The sequence below is a fragment of the Carcharhinus amblyrhynchos genome, chromosome 8 (genome assembly GCF_965287045.1).
Source record: "Carcharhinus amblyrhynchos chromosome 8, sCarAmb.v2.hapA, whole genome shotgun sequence".
Lineage (NCBI taxonomy): Eukaryota > Metazoa > Chordata > Chondrichthyes > Carcharhiniformes > Carcharhinidae > Carcharhinus > Carcharhinus amblyrhynchos.
Window position 1 is genome coordinate 122,538,770 of NC_137331.1, and position 20,143 is coordinate 122,558,912.

Here is a 20,143-nt window from a genome sequence, read left to right on the forward strand (position 1 = left end):
GAGAGAGGAGGGGGAGGGGGAGAGAGGAGGGGGAGGGGGAGAGAGGAGGGGGAGGGGGAGGGGGAGAGAGGAGGGGGAGGGGGAGAGAGGAGGGGGAGGGGGAGAGAGGAGGGGGAGGGGGAGAGAGGAGGGGGAGGGGGAGGGGGGAGAGAGGAGGGGGGATGGGGGTAGAGAGGAGGGGGAGTGGGGAGAGAGGAGGGGGATGGGGGAGAGAGGAGGGGGATGGGGGAGAGAGGAGGGGGATGGGGGAGAGAGGAGGGGGGATGGGGGAGAGAGGAGGGGGATGGGGGAGAGAGGAGGGGGATGGGGGAGAGAGGAGGGGGGATGGGGGAGAGAGGAGGGGGGATGGGGGGAGAGAGGAGGGGGATGGGGGTAGAGAGGAGGGGGATGGGGGGAGAGAGGAGGGGGATGGGGGTAGAGAGGAGGGGGATGGGGAGAGAGGAGGGGGGATGGGGGAGAGAGGAGGGGGATGGGGGGAGAGAGGAGGGGGATGGGGGGAGAGAGGAGGGGGATGGGGGGAGAGAGGAGGGGGATGGGGGTAGAGAGGAGGGGGATGGGGGAGAGAGGAGGGGGGATGGGGGGGAGAGGAGGGGGATGGGGGGAGAGAGGAGGGGGATGGGGGAGAGAGGAGGGGGGATGGGGGAGAGAGGAGGGGGATGGGGGAGAGAGGAGGGGGATGGGGGAGAGAGGAGGGGGGATGGGGGAGAGAGGAGGGGGATGGGGGAGAGAGGAGGGGGATGGGGGGAGAGAGGAGGGGGATGGGGGGAGAGAGGAGGGGGATGGGGGTAGAGAGGAGGGGGATGGGGGAGAGAGGAGGGGGATGGGGGTAGAGAGGAGGGGGATGGGGGGAGAGAGGAGGGGGATGGGGGGAGAGAGGAGGGGGATGGGGGTAGAGAGGAGGGGGATGGGGGTAGAGAGGAGGGGGATGGGGGTAGAGAGGAGGGGGATGGGGGAGAGAGGAGGGGGGATGGGGGGAGAGAGGAGGGGGATGGGGGAGAGATGTGGTGATGGGGGTAGAATTATGGTGAGGATGGGGAGAGGGAGTGTGTGTGTGTGGAGAGGGATAGCAGTGCAGATGGAGGAATGAGAGAGGGGACTGGGGGAGGTGAGTTGTGTTTGGCGGGGGTGGGGGGTGTGGGGCGGTGTCTGTGATGAAGAGGTTGGGGGGGCCGCTGTGGTGGGAGAGAGTGAGTGAGTGAGAGAGAGAGATGCTGTTATATCGGACACACACAGCGGGAGGAGCAATGTGCTGAGGGAGTGGGAGCTGTGTATTGGAGAGGGAGGGTTAGAGTGTCAGTGTATCAGGCAGGGGATAGAGAGAGAGAGGGAGGGAGGGGATAAATGCAGCCTGGCTCACACACACACAGACTGGATACAGAGAGAGGCAGCGATACAGTGCGGACACAGACTGGATACAGCGAGTGGCGGTGCGGATACAGAGTGACAGTCACACAGCATCCTCTCTGACAGCGAGTGGCAGGCTCGGAGTGAAGCCGCTCTCTCCTCTCTGACCCGGGCGGCAGCTCCCGCATCCTCCGCCGCTCTCACACACACACACACAGCCGGCGAGGGAGAGCTGCCCAGCGGCCCGGCCAGCGGCTGGAGGCGCCGTTCGGACAGCGGCACCGAGGGAGCGACAGAGCCGAGGGGAAGCGAAGCGTCCGGGGCCGCGGCTCGGACCCTGGGCTCCGGTTTGAGGGCGGATTTCTACCCCCCCCTCCCCAATGATGGGTGTCGGGGCGGCGGCGCTGCTGCTGCTGCTGAGGGTGAGTGAGGAGGAGGAGGAGGAGGAGGGGGGGAGCGGGGGTAGAGCTGAGGGTGAGAGGCTGGACTGAGAGAGGGTGAGGTGAGAGTGGAGGTGAGAGTGGGGGGGCTGAGGGTGAGTGGAGGTGAGAGTGGGGGGGATGAGGGTGAGTGGAGGTGAGAGTGGGGGGGCTGAGGGTGAGTGGAGGTGAGAGTGGGGGGGCTGAGGGTGAGTGGAGGTGAGAGTGGGGGGATGAGGGTGAGTGGAGGTGAGAGTGGGGGGGCTGAGGGTGAGTGGAGGTGAGAGTGGGGGGGCTGAGGGTGAGTGGAGGTGAGAGTGGGGGGGCTGAGGGTGAGTGGAGGTGAGAGTGGGGGGGCTGAGGGTGAGTGGAGGTGAGAGTGGGGGGGCTGAGGGTGAGTGGAGGTGAGAGTGGGGGGGCTGAGGGTGAGTGGAGGTGAGAGTGGGGGGGCTGAGGGTGAGTGGAGGTGAGAGTGGGGGGGCTGAGGGTGAGTGGAGGTGAGAGTGGGGGGGCTGAGGGTGAGTGGAGGTGAGAGTGGGGGGGCTGAGGGTGAGTGGAGGTGAGAGTGGGGGGGGCTGAGGGTGAGTGGAGGTGAGAGTGGGGGGGCTGAGGGTGAGTGGAGGTGAGAGTGGGGGGGCTGAGGGTGAGTGGAGGTGAGAGTGGGAGGGCTGAGGGTGAGTGGAGGTGAGAGTGGGAGGGCTGAGGGTGAGTGGAGGTGAGAGTGGGGGGGCTGAGGGTGAGTGGAGGTGAGAGTGGGGGAGTGAGGGGGCTGAGGGTGAGTGGAGGTGGGAGTGGGGGGGCTGAGGGTGAGTGGAGGTGAGAGTGGGGGAGTGAGGGAGTGAGGGCGAGTGGAGGTGAGAGTGGGGGAGTGAGGGCGAGTGGAGGTGAGAGTGGGGGAGTGAGGGCGTGAGGGCGAGTGGAGGTGAGAGTGGGGGAGTGAGGGCGCTGAGGGCGAGTGGAGGTGAGAGTGGGGGAGTGAGGGCGCTGAGGGCGAGTGGAGGTGAGAGTGGGGGAGTGAGGGCGCTGAGGGCGAGTGGAGGTGAGAGTGGGGGAGTGAGGGCGCTGAGGGCGAGTGGAGGTGAGAGTGGGGGAGTGAGGGCGCTGAGGGCGAGTGGAGGTGAGAGTGGGGGAGTGAGGGCGCTGAGGGCGAGTGGAGGTGAGAGTGGGGGAGTGAGGGCGCTGAGGGTGAGTGGAGGTGAGAGTGGGGGAGTGAGGGCGCTGAGGGTGAGTGGAGGTGAGAGTGGGGGAGTGAGGGCGCTGAGGGTGAGTGGAGGTGAGAGTGGGGGAGTGAGGGCGCTGAGGGTGAGTGGAGGTGAGAGTGGGGGAGTGAGGGCGCTGAGGGTGAGTGGAGGTGAGAGTGGGGGAGTGAGGGCGCTGAGGGTGAGTGGAGGTGAGAGTGGGGGAGTGAGGGCGCTGAGGGTGAGTGGAGGTGAGAGTGGGGGAGTGAGGGCGCTGAGGGTGAGTGGAGGTGAGAGTGGGGGAGTGAGGGCGCTGAGGGTGAGTGGAGGTGAGAGTGGGGGAGTGAAGGGGCTGAGGTTGTGGGGGAGTGAAGGGGCTGTGGGGAGAGAGTGAGGGGTGGATATGAGGGTCTGTAGAAGTGTGAAAGGACCCTGGGGAAGAGCTACCCCTCTTTACAGAGAGAGAATGAAAGATACAGGGAGGGATAAAGAGATACATGGAGAGATACAGGAACACAGACAGGAGAGAGAGTGATACACAAGGAAAGAAAGATGAGAGAGAAGGGTACAGGGAATAGAAAGACAGACAGAAACGTTGGGGGGGGGGTCATATTAATAGAAGGAAAGAAATAGATTGAGAGAGAGATATACAAGGACTATACATATGTGTGTGTGAGAGAGAAATAGGGAGCCTCATAATATATAGAAGGGATCCCACAGGGACAAGAGAGAACCCAGACACTGAGACATGAGTCTAGACAGACATGAGGGGGAATTGGAATAGAGAGTGGGATACAGATAGAGTGCCCAGAGACGCAGAAGGCTCAGACGCACAGAGGGGTACAGGAACTGGGAAAGAGCCCTCAGATCAGGAGAAAGGCAGGGTGCAGAGGGAAAGGGACAGACTTAAAACTGGGACACAGACCCACTACGAGAGAGAGAGAAACTAGTCCCCGAGAGATTAAAAACCATAATGATGGGGTAGATTGAAGCACAATGAGAAATTATAGATACATACTGGGGAAGAGTCTGAACCAGCAGTCCCAGAAAGAGAGAGAGAGCTTAGTGAGAGAGAGAGAAACAGGTCTTTTCAACGTTGTTTCCCCAGTCCCTTTATCTCCATCATCCTCACCATGTGCCTGTGTTTTACAGCACGATTTATGTTGCAAAAGCTCTTTTCCAATGCATTTGTTAAAAAGAGAGGATTAACATTCCAGAGTGAAAAAAAATGGGGAGTTTTGCATTTGAAAAGTTCCAGTGATTTGGAGAGATTGTGCATGTTTGGATGCAGTCGGTTAGAGGTGTATTGTTTTTAACATGCGGTGCAGATTGGGCGTTGTGTGAGTGTTCCTGCAATAACAGTGCCTGCTCCCACACCACCTCAACCTCCTCACTTCTCATCCCTGCATGTTTTTTTTCAATGTTCACAAACTCGGATGGAGGAGGGCATTTGCTCATTAATTTTTCAGCAGGTTGCATTGAGCCGGGAGGGGGTGGCTGGTTAGTGGGGAGGTGGATTTGGAGGCGAGTTTAATTTTAAACATAACCCCCTTGCAAGAAGCGGAATGTTTGCATTTTTAAGGCATCAGCGTTTTCCCATTAGCTGTCTATTTGAATTACAATGGACTCTTTTTTTATTGAGCCTTTTCATTCAGTTTGGGCAGTTCTTATCGCAATAGAAAATGGTCTTGAGTAAGATGCAAAAAAAAGTGCCACACTGCATTGACTATTAAATCGGTACTAATTGGCTGGAACTTTTCTTCAACCTGTACAAGGTTCATTTCTGTAACTGAACTTCAGATACATCCTTTGTTAAACGGTGGCAAATCTTGCAGGCAACTCTAGTTTTGATTTTAAATCCAAGGACAGCAACTTCCCTTTATCGAAATAACATGTTCTAGTTTTTGTTCTGCGTTTTTCACTTTAATTAGAATTAGCAAAGGTTACAATTTGCAGTTGCCTTAAATAGGAAGAATTTGGGAAATGTACTCTTGCAATTAGTTCTTCCCGATCTGAGCAATTGTTTGGCTAAAGTTTTGCTGATAAGATGCATTTAAAATGCTGCTAAATTTCTCACTCAAGTGTGGTGCAAATTGCTCCTTATTTTAACTAACCTTATGCTGTATACAACTAATAATAGAATTGTTCAGAATGCTGTGTTGTAATTAAATCCCTTTTAAGCATGGAATCAGTTCAGTGCATTGTCCCATTCCAATTGCCTGTTTAGAGATGCATCATGCTTACAACTGAATAGTCCCCACCCTGTGACTGCCCGCACTCCAGCTCCAGCCTGACAGTGATTTGCTTGACCCAGTTAAGATCATTGTTTGGTACCCGATCATTTGAAAGTAGCCTACTTTCTCACCCCAGTCTGTCTCCCGAGAATCTATTTGTTGTGGCACTGTTAGCTGACATTAAGTAGCATTTGTTTAATTAACATTTTTTAAAAACAGGTTTGGGGCCCACTCACCCAATTGAGGGCTTTAATTCGGCTGTTTTTTTAAGTTTGGAAAAGAGCCAGATTGAGATTTGTCCTTTTAAGAACAGCAAGTTGTTTTTTTTAAAATTTATTGTCACATGGGTGGCACAGTGGTTAGCACTGCTGCCTCACAGTGCCAGGGTCCTGGGTTTGATTCCAGGCTTGGGTTGGAGTTTCTATCTGCGTGGGTTTCCTCTGGATGCTCCGGTTTCCTCCCACACTAGTCTGAAAGATGTGCTGGTTAGGTGCATCGGCCACGCTAAATTCTCCTTCACTGTAGCCGAACAGGCGCCAGAGTGTGGCGACTAGGCGATTTTCACAGTAACTTCATTGCAGTGTGAATGTAAGCCTACTTGTGACACTAATAAATAAACTTCAGAAGTATCATTTCTTACATGCTATACAGACAAAACGTACCACTCGTACAGTATCATAGAATCCCCACAGTTGTAGAAGGAGGCCATTTGGCCCATCGAGTCTGCAGTGACCACAATCTCACCCAGGCCCCACTCCCGCAACCCCACATGTTTACCCTGCTAACCCCCTGACACTCAGGGCAATGTAGCATGGGCAATCGACCTAACCCACACACCTTTGGACTGTACATCAGTACATGGGAGTCAAGGAAAGGAGAGGGTGCTGAATATGATGGGGAGGGAAAGGTGGGATCAGGGCTATTGAGTTGGACGATCGGCTGTAAAAATGAATGGTGGAGCAGGCTCGAAAGGCCTTCTGCTTCAATTTTCTGTTTTTATAATCAGGAGCACACTGCCTGAAAACTGATGAAAGGGGGATTTTCAGGTACTTGAGAAGGCAAAAGTTGCAGGGCTATGGCGAAAGAGCTGGGGGAAAGTGAGACTAATTGGATAGCTCGTTCAAAGAGCTTGCAGATAGTCAATGGACCGAATGGCCTCCTGCATTCCATGCTTGCACAATTTCATGATCAGTTTATCCGCACTTCATTCAGACCTGTGGGAGCTGGCCGAAAAAAAAAGTTTATTTCATATTTTTGAGATCTATTTTGCATTATTTAATTATTCGTCATTTTTTTGGGGTTTTTTTTGTAGATACCAATAGAAGTAGCTGGCCTTGCATCATGTACCCCTGGATTTTCCGAAGATATTTACAACGCAGTGGTTTCAAGGACCATTCACGAAGGGCAGCCACTTTTAAATGGTAATTTGTCATTTCGTTATTACTTTTTTTTGCCAAGTACAGTTGTTACATTAGACTTGGAAACCAAGCAAGAGTTTCCAGGAGTTGGGGAGCAAGGGAGCGTCAAACTAAAGCAAATGCAAGTATCTGTGTTGGAAAGTTGTCTTTTTAATAAGATGCAGGGGATGGAGGAATTGAGTTGGACCTTACTTTGGTAATTTTTTTTTGGATGTATGGTTCATGATGTTATTTTAAACCGCTGAAGCACTTGACTTCTGCCCGGAAGCTTCCAGGCTGTCTCTGGTTTGAACTCTGCCTTGCTTTTGATACTTCCTTGGCCCTGGAAGCTCCAGTGAAAGGACTGTGTAGAGTGGGGGTTGGCGGGGGGGGAGGAGGGAGAGGGCAAGCTGGGCTGTTCTAAGCAGATTGCTCTCCTGTGTGAGATGAACATTTCTGTCGTGGGAACGCCATCGTTACGAAGAAGCATTACAGGATGTGAGCGGATACTTAGTTTCATCTGACATCTTTTAAAGTCGTTTTTGGTTCCTGATGTCCTTTTACTGCAACGTTTTTGAGGAACAGCAGCAGCAAAATAAAAGTCATTTTGGATTGCAAGATGAGCTTCAGTTCAGTAGAGAACCAAGAGTGGAGATAGAATTGAATCCCAATAGTGCAGGAGGCCGTTCGGCCCATCTGCGGCAACGCCAACAGGATTTTGCACAGTCCGTCTTCTGCCATCCTGTCCCATAACCCTACACGTTTACCATGGCCTTTTCACCGAACATAAGAAATAGGAGCAGGAGTAGGCCATCTAGCCCCTCGAGCCTGCCCCGCCATTCAATAAGATCATGGCTGATCTGAAATGGATCAGTTCCACATTCCCGCTTTCTCCCCATAACCCTTAATTCCCCTGTCTATCAGAAACCTATCTACCCGTGACTTAAATATATTCAGCGAGGTAGCCTCCACCACTTCAACGGGCAGAGAATTCCAGAGATTCACCACCCTTTGAGTGAAGAAGTTCCTCCTCAACTCTGTTCTAAACTGCGCCCCCCCCCCCTTATTTTGAGGCTGTGTCCTCTAGTTCTGCTATCCTTTCTAAGCGGGAAGAATCTCTACTTCTACCCTATCCATCCCCTTCATTATCTTATAAGTCTCCGTAAGATTCCCCCCCTCATCCTTCTAAACTCCAACGAGTACAGACCCAGTCTATTCAATTTCTCTCCATAGTCCAACCCCCTCATCTCCGGTATCAGCCTAGTGAACCTCCTCTGCACTCCCTCCAAGGCCAATATATCCTTCCGCAAGTGCGGCGACCAAAACTGCACACAGTACTCCAACTGCGGCCTCACCAGTGCCCTGTACAGTTGCAGCAAGACCTCCCTGCTTTTATATTCTATCCCCCCCGCTGTGAAGGCCAGCATCCCATTTGCCTTCTTGATCACCTGCTGCACCTGCAGACTGGGTTTTTGCGATTTGTGCACAAGGACGCCCAGGTCCCTCTGTACCGTAGCATGCTGCAGCTTTTCGCCTTTTAAATAATAATCCCTCCTACTATTACTTCTGCCAAAGTGGATAACCTCGCGCTTGCTAACCTACACAGGATAGAATCCCCACAGTGCAGAAGGAGGCCAGTTGGCTCATCAAGCCTGCGCTGATAACAATTCCACCCAGTCCCTATCCCTGTAACCCCACATATACCCTAACTGGTCCCCCAACTCTGAGGGACATTTTTAGCACGGCCAATCAACCTAACCCACGCACTTGGATGGTGGGAGGAAACCGGAGCACCCGGAGGAAACCCACGTAGACACGGGGAGATCGTGCACTCTCTCAGACAGTGACCTGAGGCTGGAATCGAACCGTGGTCCCGGCGCTGTGCGCTAACCAGCGTTCCATGGTGCTCGCCCTGATGGCGAAAGTGGCATTTAGTAGAGTGCTCAAAATCAGGAGTAGGTTTAATTTAAATTGAAAGCCTGCTGTTTTGCACTGGCAGGACCTTCAGTAATGAGACAAACGCATGTCTTAAGGTAATTTGCAAACACAAAAAAGTGAAGCAAAAGTAGCAGTGATGACCTGAAAGGGCAGCGAAGCAGATTCAAATGGAGCTTTCGAAAGGAACTTAGATAAATAGTTGAAAAGCAAATGGTTGCAGGACCTGGGGGCTTTGGGGGGGGGGGGGCGGGGGAGGGAGGGAATGAGTGAGGCTAATTGGATACCTGCGCTTTGTTCTGTGTTGCTGATGTTTGAGCCGACCACTCTTACTTGTACACCAGAGAAGGATCTTAACGGGAATGCCATCAGTTCAGTTGATGGTGTGCCATTGGCCTTGTAACTAATTTGCAGTTTCTAAACGTGTGGAGTTGGGGGGGAACAAAGTACGGCACAGGAACAGACCCTTCAGCCCTCCAAGCCCGTGCTGATCATGATGCCCTAACTAAACTTAAAAAAAACCTTCTGCTCTTATTCAGTCTGTATCCCTCTATTTGTTCCCTATCAATGCACCCAACCGGATGCCTCTTAAATGTTGCTAATGTGCCTGCTTCCACCACCACCTCTGGCAGCGCATTCCAAGCACCCACCACTCTCTGTGGGGAAAAACTTGCCCTGCACATCTCCCTTAAACTCCCACTTGAACCTACATCCCCCTGTAACTGACACCTCCACCCTGGAGGGAAAAAGCCTCTGACTAACCACCCTGTCTCTGCGCCTCATAGTTCTGTAGACCTCTTATCAGGTCTCCCCTCAGCCTCCGTCTTTCCAGAGAAAACAATGCTAGTTTATTCAACCTCTCCTCGTAGACCCTTGAGACCAGGCAACATCTCGGTGAACCTTCTAATCAATGGGGAATTTGCAAGAAATCTTGATTTCTCCAACCAGAATGTGGAACGAGGGTCCACTGGGAGTGATGAGGCATTTACAGGGGAAGCGAGATAAACATGGTGGGGGAGTGGGGGATGGGGAGAAGGGAATAGAAGGCTATACTGACGGTGTGCAATGTGGAAATCCAGGAGTAGGTTTGAGAGAAGTATAAACACCAGTCTGGACTGACTGCTACTGGGTTCTGTGTAGAGGAACAGAGAAATGCATCCATTTCCAGCAATCAGGCATCTTCACTATTGAGTTACAAGGTCGAATGGAGATTCAGAAATTAAGTGTATTGACCCTGGGAGGTGTGGCACACCACCAGATTGCAAAGCAAGTGGCCAAATAAAAGAACTGAGTCTATTGAGCAATGCAAACATCCACTGTGATTGAGAAGATTACTGATATTGTGTCAGGATTCATTTAGAATTCAAGGTCTACCCAAGACAAATTGGGCGAAGGTTTAGAATGAGCTTGATACTGATACTGGGATCTGAAATTCCTCAATTTAACTGAAATCATAGAATCTCTACAGGGCAGAAGGAGAGCATTCGGCCCATCGAGCCTGCGCTGACAACAATCCTACCCAGGCCCTATCCATGTAACCTCACGCCTCTACCCTAGCTAGTCTCCCTGATACTAAGAGGAACTTAGTATGGCCAATCCACCTAACCAGCACATCTTCAGACAATGGGAGGAAACCCACGCAGACCCGTGGAGAGCGTGCAAACTCCGCACAGAGTGCCAGGGACCAGGGTTCAATTCCGGTCTTGGCTCAGAGGCAGTAGCGCTAACCACTGTGCTACTGTGTCGTCGTCGTCACACACCCCCCCCCCCCGGTTCCGTGATATAAACAGAAAGAGTTGGAAAAACTCAGCAGGTCTGACAGCGTCTGTGGAGATGGAAACAAAGTTAACGTTTTGTGTCCAATACAATGCCATAGAACTGGGAAAGGGTCACGTGGACTTGAAACATTAACTGTATTTCTCCCTCACCCTGCTGAGATTTTCCAGCATTTTCCCATTTTATTTCAGATTTCCGGCATGTGCAATGTTTTGCTTTTATGAGAGTGCTGTGTTTTGGAGTTCTGTTCAGAGAACAGGGTAGAATCTCAGCGAGATTTACAAGGATGCTACCAGGACTTGACGGCTTGAGTTACAAGAAGAGGCTGGATAGACTGGGGCTTTTTTTTCCTGGAGTGTAGGAGGCTGAGGGGTGATCTTATAGAGGTCTATAAAATAGTGAGGGGCATAGATCAGCTAGATAGTCAATATCTTTCCCCAAAGACAGGGGAGTCTAAAACTAGAGGGCATAGGTTTAAGGTGAGAGGGGAGAGATACAAACGGGTCTGGAGGGGCAATTTTTTCAGAGGGTGGTGAGTGTCTGGAGCGAGCTGCCAGTACTACTAGTAGAGGCAGGTACAATTTTGACTTTTAAAAGGCATTTAGACAGTTACATGGGTAAGATGGGTATAGAGGGATATGGGCCAAATGTGGGCAATTGGGACTACCTTAGTAGTTTTAGAAAAAAAGGTGGCATGGACAATTTGGGCTGAAGGGCCTGTTTCCATGCTGTAAACCTCTATGACTCTAAGATGACATTTGCATTGTTTTACTGGTTTATCTCTTGATTTTAAGCAGTCTTTTAATAGTCTTCTGTGCCAAGTCTGGATTCTTGCCTTGGTTTGTACGGTGGTGTGATATTCGGGTTGGTGCTCTGTGCTGGTCCAATATTGGAATGAAACTTTTAATTATCACCCCCCTTCTGAATGAACATAAGAACATAAGAACATAAGAAATAGGAGCAGGAGTAGGCCATCTGGCCCTTCGAGCCTGCCCCGCCATTCAATAAGATCATGGCTGATCTGTCGTGGCTCAGTTCCACTTTCCCGCCCTCTCCCCATAACCCTTAATCCCCTCTCTTATCAAAAACCCATCAACCCGCTTCTTAAAAATATTTAGCGAGGCAGCCTCCACCACTTCAACGGGCAGAGAATTCCAGAGATTCACCACCCTCTGAGTGAAGAAGTTCCTCCTCAACTCCGTTCTGAACCGCCCCCCCTTTATCTTGAGGCTGTGCCCCCTAGTCCTACTGTCTTTTTTGAGCGGGAAGAGTCTTTCCACCTCTATCCTATCCATCCCATTCATCATCTTATACGTCTCAATGAGATCTCCCCTCATTCTTCTAAACTCTAACGAGTACAAGCCTAGTTTATTCAGCCTCTCCTCATAGCTCAACCCCCTCAACTCCGGTATCAGCCTAGTAAACCTCCTCTGCACTCCCTCCAAGGCCAAAATATCCTTGCGCAGGTGCGGCGCCCAAAACTGCACACAGTTGTGATCTTTTGTAAAATTGAAAGGAATAGTTTTCTCATAGAATGATTGTAGCATGGAATGAGGCCATTCAGCCCTGTGTCAGTGTTTGCCTTTGAACAAGTTTTTTTTTAAAAAGTAGCCACAGAATAAACCTTTCGGATAAAGTTGGGAAGGTTATTCTATCATGTTCTTGTCTTTGGCTGTCTGAGCCCAGGGTTGTGGGATCCTCTCCCTAGACCCTCCACCTCTCTCTCTAGATACCCACTGCTTTGACCAAGCTGAAGGTCATCCACCCTAATATCTCCTGATGTGGTTGGGTGTTCCATTACGGTGGCACAGTGGTTAGCACTGCTGTTTCACTACTCCGGGACCTGGGTTCAATTCCCAACTCGGATCACTCTGTGTGGAGTCTGCACTTCCTGTGTGGGTTTCCTGTGGGTGCTCTGCTTTCCTTCCACAGACCAAAGATGTGTAGGTTAGGTTGATTGGCCATGCTGAATTGCTCTTTGGTGTCCCAGGATGTGTAGGTTTAGAGGAATTAGTGGGGTAAATATGTGGTGTTATAGGAATAGGGCCTAGATGGGATTTTTGTCAGTGCCGATTCGATGGGCCGAATAGCCTCCTTCTGCACTGTTGGAATTCTATGAACCTTACAGTATGAAGACAGCCATTTGGTCCATTGAGCCTGCAATGACTCCCGGAAAGAACACCTTGCCCATGCCTGCCCTATCCCCATGACCCTGCACATTCACCAGGGCCAATCTACCCAATCTGCACATCTTTGGACTGTGGGAGGAAACTGGAGGAAACCCACGCAGACATGGGGAGAACATGCAAACTCCACATAGTCACCGATGGCCAGAATTGAACCCGGGTCCCTGGCACTGAGAGGCAGCGGTGCTAACCACTGTGCCACCACGTTTGATAACGCTCTTTGGTGTAGTGCGTAGTGATGTGTTCCTAGCGAACTGTTTTATTAAGTACAATACCTTGAACGCAAATACGCTCACAAGGCTGACCTGTGTAGGTTGATTTTTAAACTTCAGCTGAATGCAAGACTTCTTTTTTGAAAGCCAGATAATAGAAATAGTCTTTCCGATGAATCATGCATACAAATTTGTTCTGACTTTAGCTATGCACACAGCAGCTGCCTCGCCACTATTTCAAAGCCTCCACATTAAAGATTGGTCATTCATTAATCAGAGTGTTGCCTTTAAACACTGACCGGCCCAGATGAAAAGTGGTAATCGTGAGAGATAAGGTCCCATGCAGCAAATGCTTGAGTGAGGCAGAGGAATTTAAATTGGACAATAAAGGTATTTAATTTTGACTTAATGTGGTTCCAGGGCTTCTGTTCTCCACTAAGGCAAAGTAATTAATCCTTAGTACAATGTTGGCAGAAAAATATATTAATTTGGACTGCATCTATTGTGGTTAAATTGGTTTCAGAATGCAAGTATCTAAAGTTGAAGCACTGAGTGGCTGTTCTGATGTACGTGGTTGTAGACCCCTTGTTTTGTCAAATAAGGGCAGCACAACGGTTAGCACTGCTGCCTCACAGCGCCAGGGACCTGGGTTCGATTCCCGGCTTGGGTCACTGTCTGCACATTCTCCTTGTGTCTGTATGGATTTCCTCCCGGTGCTCTGGTTTCCTCCCACAGTCCAAAGATGTGTGGGTTAGGTGGCATTAGCCGTGCTAAATTTCTCCATAGTGTCAGGGGGATTAGCAGGGTGAATATATGGGTTATGGGAATAGGATCTGGGTGGGGTGGGATGGGATTATAGTTGGTGCATACTCGGGCTGAATAGTCTCCTGCCCGGTTTCTTGGGAAAGCACTCGGGGCAGACCGTCCACACGGAGGCAAGCATTGAAATTTGATTCAGCAGTTTCGAGGGCCGTCTACATGAGAAGCCCAGAGAGTGGTGAATGTCTGGTCCTGAGGCAGTGGTAGGGGCAGGTTCAATTTTGTCTCTTAAAAAGCATTTAGACAGTTACGTGGGTAAGATGGGTACAGAGGGATATGAGCCAAATGTGGGCAACTGGGATGAGCTTAGTGGTTAAAAACTGGGTGGCATGGACAAGTTGGGCCGAAGGGCCCATTTCCATGCTGTAAATCTCTGATTCTGGTGGCACAGCTATTGAAGATTCCCCAAGGGGAACACCAGTGTGAACTGTGGGTGTCCGTGCCCACTGTCTCACATCAAACTCTTTAATCAGATGACGATGAAATCACTCACAGCTTGGGACATGGAATCATTGAATCCCTACAGTGTAGAAGGATGCCATTCGGCCCATCAGGTCTGCACCAGCCTCAATTCCATCCAGGCCTTATTCCCATGACCCCACATATTTAAATTGTTAATTCCCCTGACTCTAAGTGGCACTTTAGCATGGCCAGTCAACCTAACCCGTATATCTTTGGACTGTGGGAGGAAACTGGAGGAAACCCCACAGACACGGGGAGAATGTGCAGATTCCGCACAGATAGTGACCCAAGTGGGTCCCTTGTACTGAGAGGCAGCAGTGCTAACCACTGTGCCACCGTGTCATGGAATCCCAGAGCTTGGGGCTCAAGGCACAAGCACCAACAGTGGAGGGGAAATTGGGGATGCTCAAGAGGGCCAGTATTAGAGGAGCACAGATACATTGGAGGGTTTTGGGCTGGAGGAGGTTGCAGAGATGGGGAGGGTTTTGGGCTGAAGGAGGTTCCAGAGATGGGGAAGGCTGTTGGGGCTGGAAGAGATTAGAGATAGGGAAGGTTGTTGGGGGTGGAGGAGGTTGTAGGGATGGGGAGAGGCAAGAAGAATTTGAAAATAAAGATGAGAATTTTAAAATCCAAGGTTGATAGTGAGCCCAGGGATGATGGGTGAATGGGACATGTCCAACTTAAGACACGGGCAGCAGAGTTTTGAATGGTCTCCAGTCGATGAAGATGTGGGAGATAAATCAGGAGTGTGTTAGAAATCATCAAGTCTGGAGATAACACCAGCATGGCGAGGGTTTCTGCAGGCGATAGGCTGAGTCAGGCAATGTCATGTATGTAGAAATGGGCAGTCTTTGTGGGGTGGGGTAAATGTGAATATACAAACAGATAAATTAGGGGCAGGAGTAGGCCACTCAACCCTTATAGCCTCCTCTGCCTTCCATAAGATTACAGTTGATGTGATTATAAATTCAACTTTGCGTTTCTGTCTGTCCCTATAACCTTTCATCCTCTTGTTTATCAAGAATCTATCTCGCTCTGCCTTAGAAATATTCAAAACCTCTACTTCTTTGGAAGAGAGATCCAGTGACCCTCCACCCTCAGAGAAAACTCTCCTTGTCTCCGTCTTGAATGAGTGACCTCTTATTTTTAAACAGTGACCCCTAGCTCTAGATTGTCCCACAAGAGGAAACGTTCTCTCCACATGCACCCTGTCAACACCCCTCAGGGTTTTATACTTCAGTCAAGTTGCCTCTCGCTCTTCTAAACTCCAGCGGTTACAAACCCATCTTGTCCAACCTTTTCTGCGTAAGATAACCCATCCGTTCCTGGTGTCGGTCTGATAAACCTCCTGCGAACTTCTTCCAATGCACACGCATTGTACCTGAAGTAAGAAGGCCAGTACTGTACAGAGTTATCCAGATTGCCGGAATTCTCAAATCACATACTCTCCACCACCGCTGCTGGCGAGAATGGAAAATTTGGCGCCCAACCAAATCTCCATTACAGCAGCGGGACTGGAGAATCCCAGTCACGGGTGAGGTAGGAGAATCCAGCCATGATTTCACCAGTGTTCAGTACAGCTGAAGCATAACGTCCCTACTGTTATAATCAATCCCCCCCCCCTCAATAAATGATAACATTCCATTAGCTTTCCTGATGACTTGCTGTGCCTCCGAACTCTAGCCTTTATTGATTCGTGCACCGGGACATCCTTCTGAATCCGAGCTCTGCGATCTCGAACCGTTTAAGGAATAAGCTTTTAAAATTTTCCCTGCCAAAATGGACAATTACATATTTTCCCACAAGGCATTCCACATGCTCCCACTCGCTTGACCTGTGCTCACTTCGGCAGCACATGTACTAAAATTGGAACGATACAGAGAAGATTAGCGTGCCGTCCTCGCGCAGGGGCCATGCAAATTCATGAAATTCTTGACCTGTTTATGCCCCCCTTTTGTAGCCTCTTCATGCCTTTGCAACTTACTTTTCCACCTATCTTCGTGTCATCAGCAGATTTAGCAACCTAGCCCCCAGTAGCTTCATCCGAGGTTATTAATAGTTATTAAAAGAATTGAGGCCCCAGCACTGATGCCTGTGGCGTACCACATCCTGCCAACCATAAAAAGACCCATTTATGTCAACTCTGCTTAAGAACATAAGGGCTAGGAGCAGGAGTAGGTCATCGGCAAGCCTGCTCCGCCGGTCAGTAAGATCGTGGCTGATCTTTTCGTGGATTCAGCTCCACTTACCTGCCCGCTCGCCATAACCCTTCATTCCTTTACTGTTCAAAGAAACCCTGCCTTCAAACTGTTTGCTGTTAGCCAGCCAACCTTCAATCCATGCCAGTGCGTTAACCTCCACAATGAGCTCTTATTCCCCCGTGGTGGCACATTGGACCCTCGGCAGTGAGATTTCTCTTTAAACCCTGACTGGATTTATCAAGGATCTCCCCCTAATCACGGCTCCCATCCTAGCCTGGAGTGAGAAAGATCATCTTTTCCCGTATCCTCTGACTCGGAAATGAATGCGAATAGAAATGTAACCCATGCCATTCTTGGCTACAGTCTCTTTAAGTTGAAGGTGGACATCAGAAAGAAGTCAGAACCGTCGTGATTCACTCTTGCTGTGATCACTTTCGGGGTTAAAAGTTCAGATATCTCTGCTGAAACATCCAGGGTTACCATTTTAAAAGCTTATAATGCAGCTGAAAATAGTGCCTTTAATTATGCCAGAGAATGCAGATGTGCGCATTCGTCTTCCTGTGGCTTTGTGGGCAGTATTCCCACCTTCTGTGTCAGAAGGTTGTGGCCTCAAGCCCCCAAAGTGACCACAGATAACCCAGATGAGCTCTCTCTGCTGCAGTACTGAGGGAGTCAGAAGTGCCGACTTTTGGATGATGAGGAAACGTTTAAATTTCTGCCCAGTTTGGATGGGCATCGTGGACTGCAGCAGTTCAGAAAGGCAGCTCACCACCACCTTCCAGGAGGGAAATTAGGGGTAGGCTAGGAACGCTGGCCCATCAGCAACCCCATGTCCCACGAATTATAAAAAGTCACATTCACAGAAGAGCAGGGGAATCTCCCTCATGTCCTGTTTATATTTACTCTTCCGCTGCTGGGGTTCTAAGAACTGTTAACAGTGCCGAAGGAGGCCATTCGGCCCATCGAGCCTGCACTGACCCTCCGACAGAGCACCTTTACCCAGGCTCTAACCCCATAATCCCACATATTTACCCCACCAATTTCCCCCTAACTTATACAAATTGGGGCAACTTAGCATGGCCACTTCAGCTAGCCTGCACATTCTTTGGGAGGAAACCGGAGCATCCGGAGGAAACCCATGCGGGCTCCGCACAGTCACCTGAAGCTGGAATCGAACCCGGGTCCCTTTCGCCGTGAGGCAGCAGTGCTAACCACTGTGTCACTGTGCAGATTTATGAAGAGAATTACTTGCTCGTTCTTTGTGGGACTTTTGCTGTGCTCTAACCGAGTAGTGATCGGATAAAGAGAGGGGTCTTTTTAAACTTAGGGATTTTTATTAATTTGTGGGACGTGGGCATCGCTGGCTGGCCAGCATTTATGTGCTGTGGGTTGACCCACGATGCCATTATGGAGGGAATTCAGAGTGATCTGTGCAGAAGGAGGCTATTCAGCCTATTGAATTTGCACAACAATCCCACCCAGGCCCTATCCCTGTAACCCCACATTTATCCAGCTAATCCCTCCAACCTACTCATCCCGGGACGCTAAGGGGCAAGTTAGCATGGCCAGTCCACCTAACCCGCACATCTTTGGTCTGTGGGAGGAAACCAGAGCGCACAAACGGGGAGAGTGTGCAAACTCGACATCGACAGTGACCCAAGCCGGCAATTGAACCTAGATCCCTGGGGCTGTGGGACAGAAGTGCTAGCCACTGTGCTGCCCTAGCTTAAGGGAGGCTAGCTTAACATTGGGAGCAAGAGCTAGAAGGATATATTGATAACCTTCCCACTTCTCCATGTGGAGCATGAACGCGGGTGTGGATATGTTTTGCTGAATGGCTCGCTCCAATGCTTGGCTGTTCCCTACATTATAACAGCAATTTTATCTCAAAAACCATGTCGTGAAAGGAACATAGAATCTTAGAATCTCTGCAGTGCAGAAGGAGGCCATTCAGCCCATCAAGTCTGCACCAACCACAATCCCACCCAGCCCCTATCCCTGTAATCCCAAGTATTTACCCTGCTAGTCCCCCTGACACTAAGTGGCAATTTAGCATGGCCAACTTCTCTCCACCATCAACACAATTCAGACCTTGGGCACCACTCTTCAAGCTCAATCTTTTTAATTCATTTATGAGATGTGGACATTGCTGGCTGGGCCAGAATTAGTTGCTCGTTCCTAGTTGCTCTTGAACTAAGTGGCTTGGTAATCTTTTCAGAGGGCATTGCTGTGGATTTTGAGTCACGTTTAGGCTAGACCTAGTAAGGATGACCGATTTCCTTCCCTAAAGAACATTAATGAAATAGATGGGCTTTTCTAAAAATTGACAGTGGTTTCACGGTTCCAGATTTTATTCAATTCAAGTTTTACCATCTACTATGCTGGGATTCGCACTAAGGTCTCCAAAGTATTGACCTGAGTCTCTGGGTCACTAATCCAATGACAATATCACTACACCACCACCTCTGCATTATATGTTGCCTGTGATTTTGATGTAATTACCATCATAGAATCTTACAGCGCAGAAGAGGCATCGAGCACACTGGCCTTCGTCAGTCAGGGCATTGAATATAGGGACATTAGTTTACAGTTTTATAAGTTGTTCGCAAGGCCGCACTTGGAGTATTGTGTACAGTTTTGGTCACCCTGTTATAGGAAAGACATTGATAAATTGGAAAGTGTGCAGAGAAGATTTATGAGGATGTTGTCAGGACTATTGGACCTGAGATGTAAGGAGAGGTTGGCCAGGCTGGAGCTTAATTCCTAGGAGAATGAGGAGGTGACTTTATTGAAGTGTATAAAATCATGAGGGGCATAGATAGGATGAACGCACAGTTTTTTTTCCCAGGATGGGGGAATTGAAAACTAGAGGTCATCAGATGAGAGGGGCAAGATTTAAAATGGACCTGAGGGCAACTTCTTCAAGCAGAATGAGCTGTCAGAGAAAGTGGTTGAGGCACGTTCGAGAGCAACATTTAAAAGGAACTGTAGAAATGCGAGGTTATTTTCGAATGCCTTGAGGAGGAAGAATGCTCTCTTGGTGATTGTGGCTACCACGGAGGGAGTATTTTTGCTGGAAGTGTCTCAGTGGTTTTTGGCTCTTGCTGAAGATGGAGTTTAACACTGGAGTGCTACGCTTAGGCATAGGTTTAAGTTTGAGAGGGGAAAGAAATAACAGGAACCTGAGGAGTACCTTTTTTTTTTGCACAGAGGCTGGTACGTGTGGGGAATGAGCTGCCAGAGGAAGTGGTTGGGGCAGGGACGTTGACAACATTTAAAAGGGCATTTGGACAGATACATGGATAGGAAAGGTTTAGAGGGATGTGGGCCAAATGTGGGCAAATGGGATTAGCTTAGATGGGCTTTTTTGGTCAGCATGGTCCAGTTTGGGTCGAAGGGCCTGTTTCTGTGCTGTAGATTCTGAGTGGAAAAGGGTACCTGGTACATTCTTGGGGTGATGGCAGCAGGGAAGAAGCTGTTCTTCAGTCAATTGTTACATGACCTCAGATTTCTGTATATTTTTCCCAGTGGAAGAGAGAATGTCCAGGGTGTGTGGGGTCCTTTAATTATGCTGGCTGCGTTTCCGAGGCAGCGGGAAATGTAGACAGAGTCAATGGATAGGAGGCTGGTTTGAATGATGGACTGAGCTTCGTTCATGACCCTTTGTAGTTTCTTGAGGTCTTGGGCAGAGCAGCAGACATACCAAGCTGTGATACAACCAGAAAGGATGCTTTCTATGGTGCATCTGTAAAAGTTGGTGAGAATCTTAGCTGTCATGCCAAATTTCCTTTAGTCTTCTGAGGAAGTAGAGGCATAGAGTAGGGTAAGGGACAGGAGATTGAGGGGATTTGAGAGAAAACCTTCCCACCCAGAGCGTGGTGGGAATCTGGAATGTGCTGCCTGGGAAGGTAGCAGAGGTCAAAAACCTTACAATATTTAAAAAAAATATTTGGATGAGCACCGTGGTAGATGGGATTAGT

The 20,143-nt window shown here is 49.9% G+C and overlaps 1 protein-coding gene and 1 non-coding gene across 2 annotated transcripts in view; both read left to right on the forward strand.

Annotated features, from left to right (window-relative positions):
* The first annotated feature begins 1,317 nt into the window (after window positions 1-1,317).
* The window catches only part of LOC145346876 (cadherin-2-like), a 193,790-nt gene continuing 174,964 nt past the window's right edge, over window positions 1,318-20,143 (forward strand). Inside the window, exons 1-2 of the mRNA XM_080194737.1 lie at window positions 1,318-1,766; window positions 6,488-6,596. Of these exons, the coding sequence (XP_080050863.1) occupies window positions 1,725-1,766; window positions 6,488-6,596 (151 nt within the window). The 5' untranslated portion in view covers window positions 1,318-1,724. The remainder of the gene's footprint in view (window positions 1,767-6,487; window positions 6,597-20,143) is intronic.
* On the forward strand, window positions 15,799-15,905 carry LOC145347127 (U6 spliceosomal RNA). Its single transcript, XR_013887784.1, has one exon. It is a non-coding gene; the product is annotated as a U6 spliceosomal RNA (small nuclear RNA).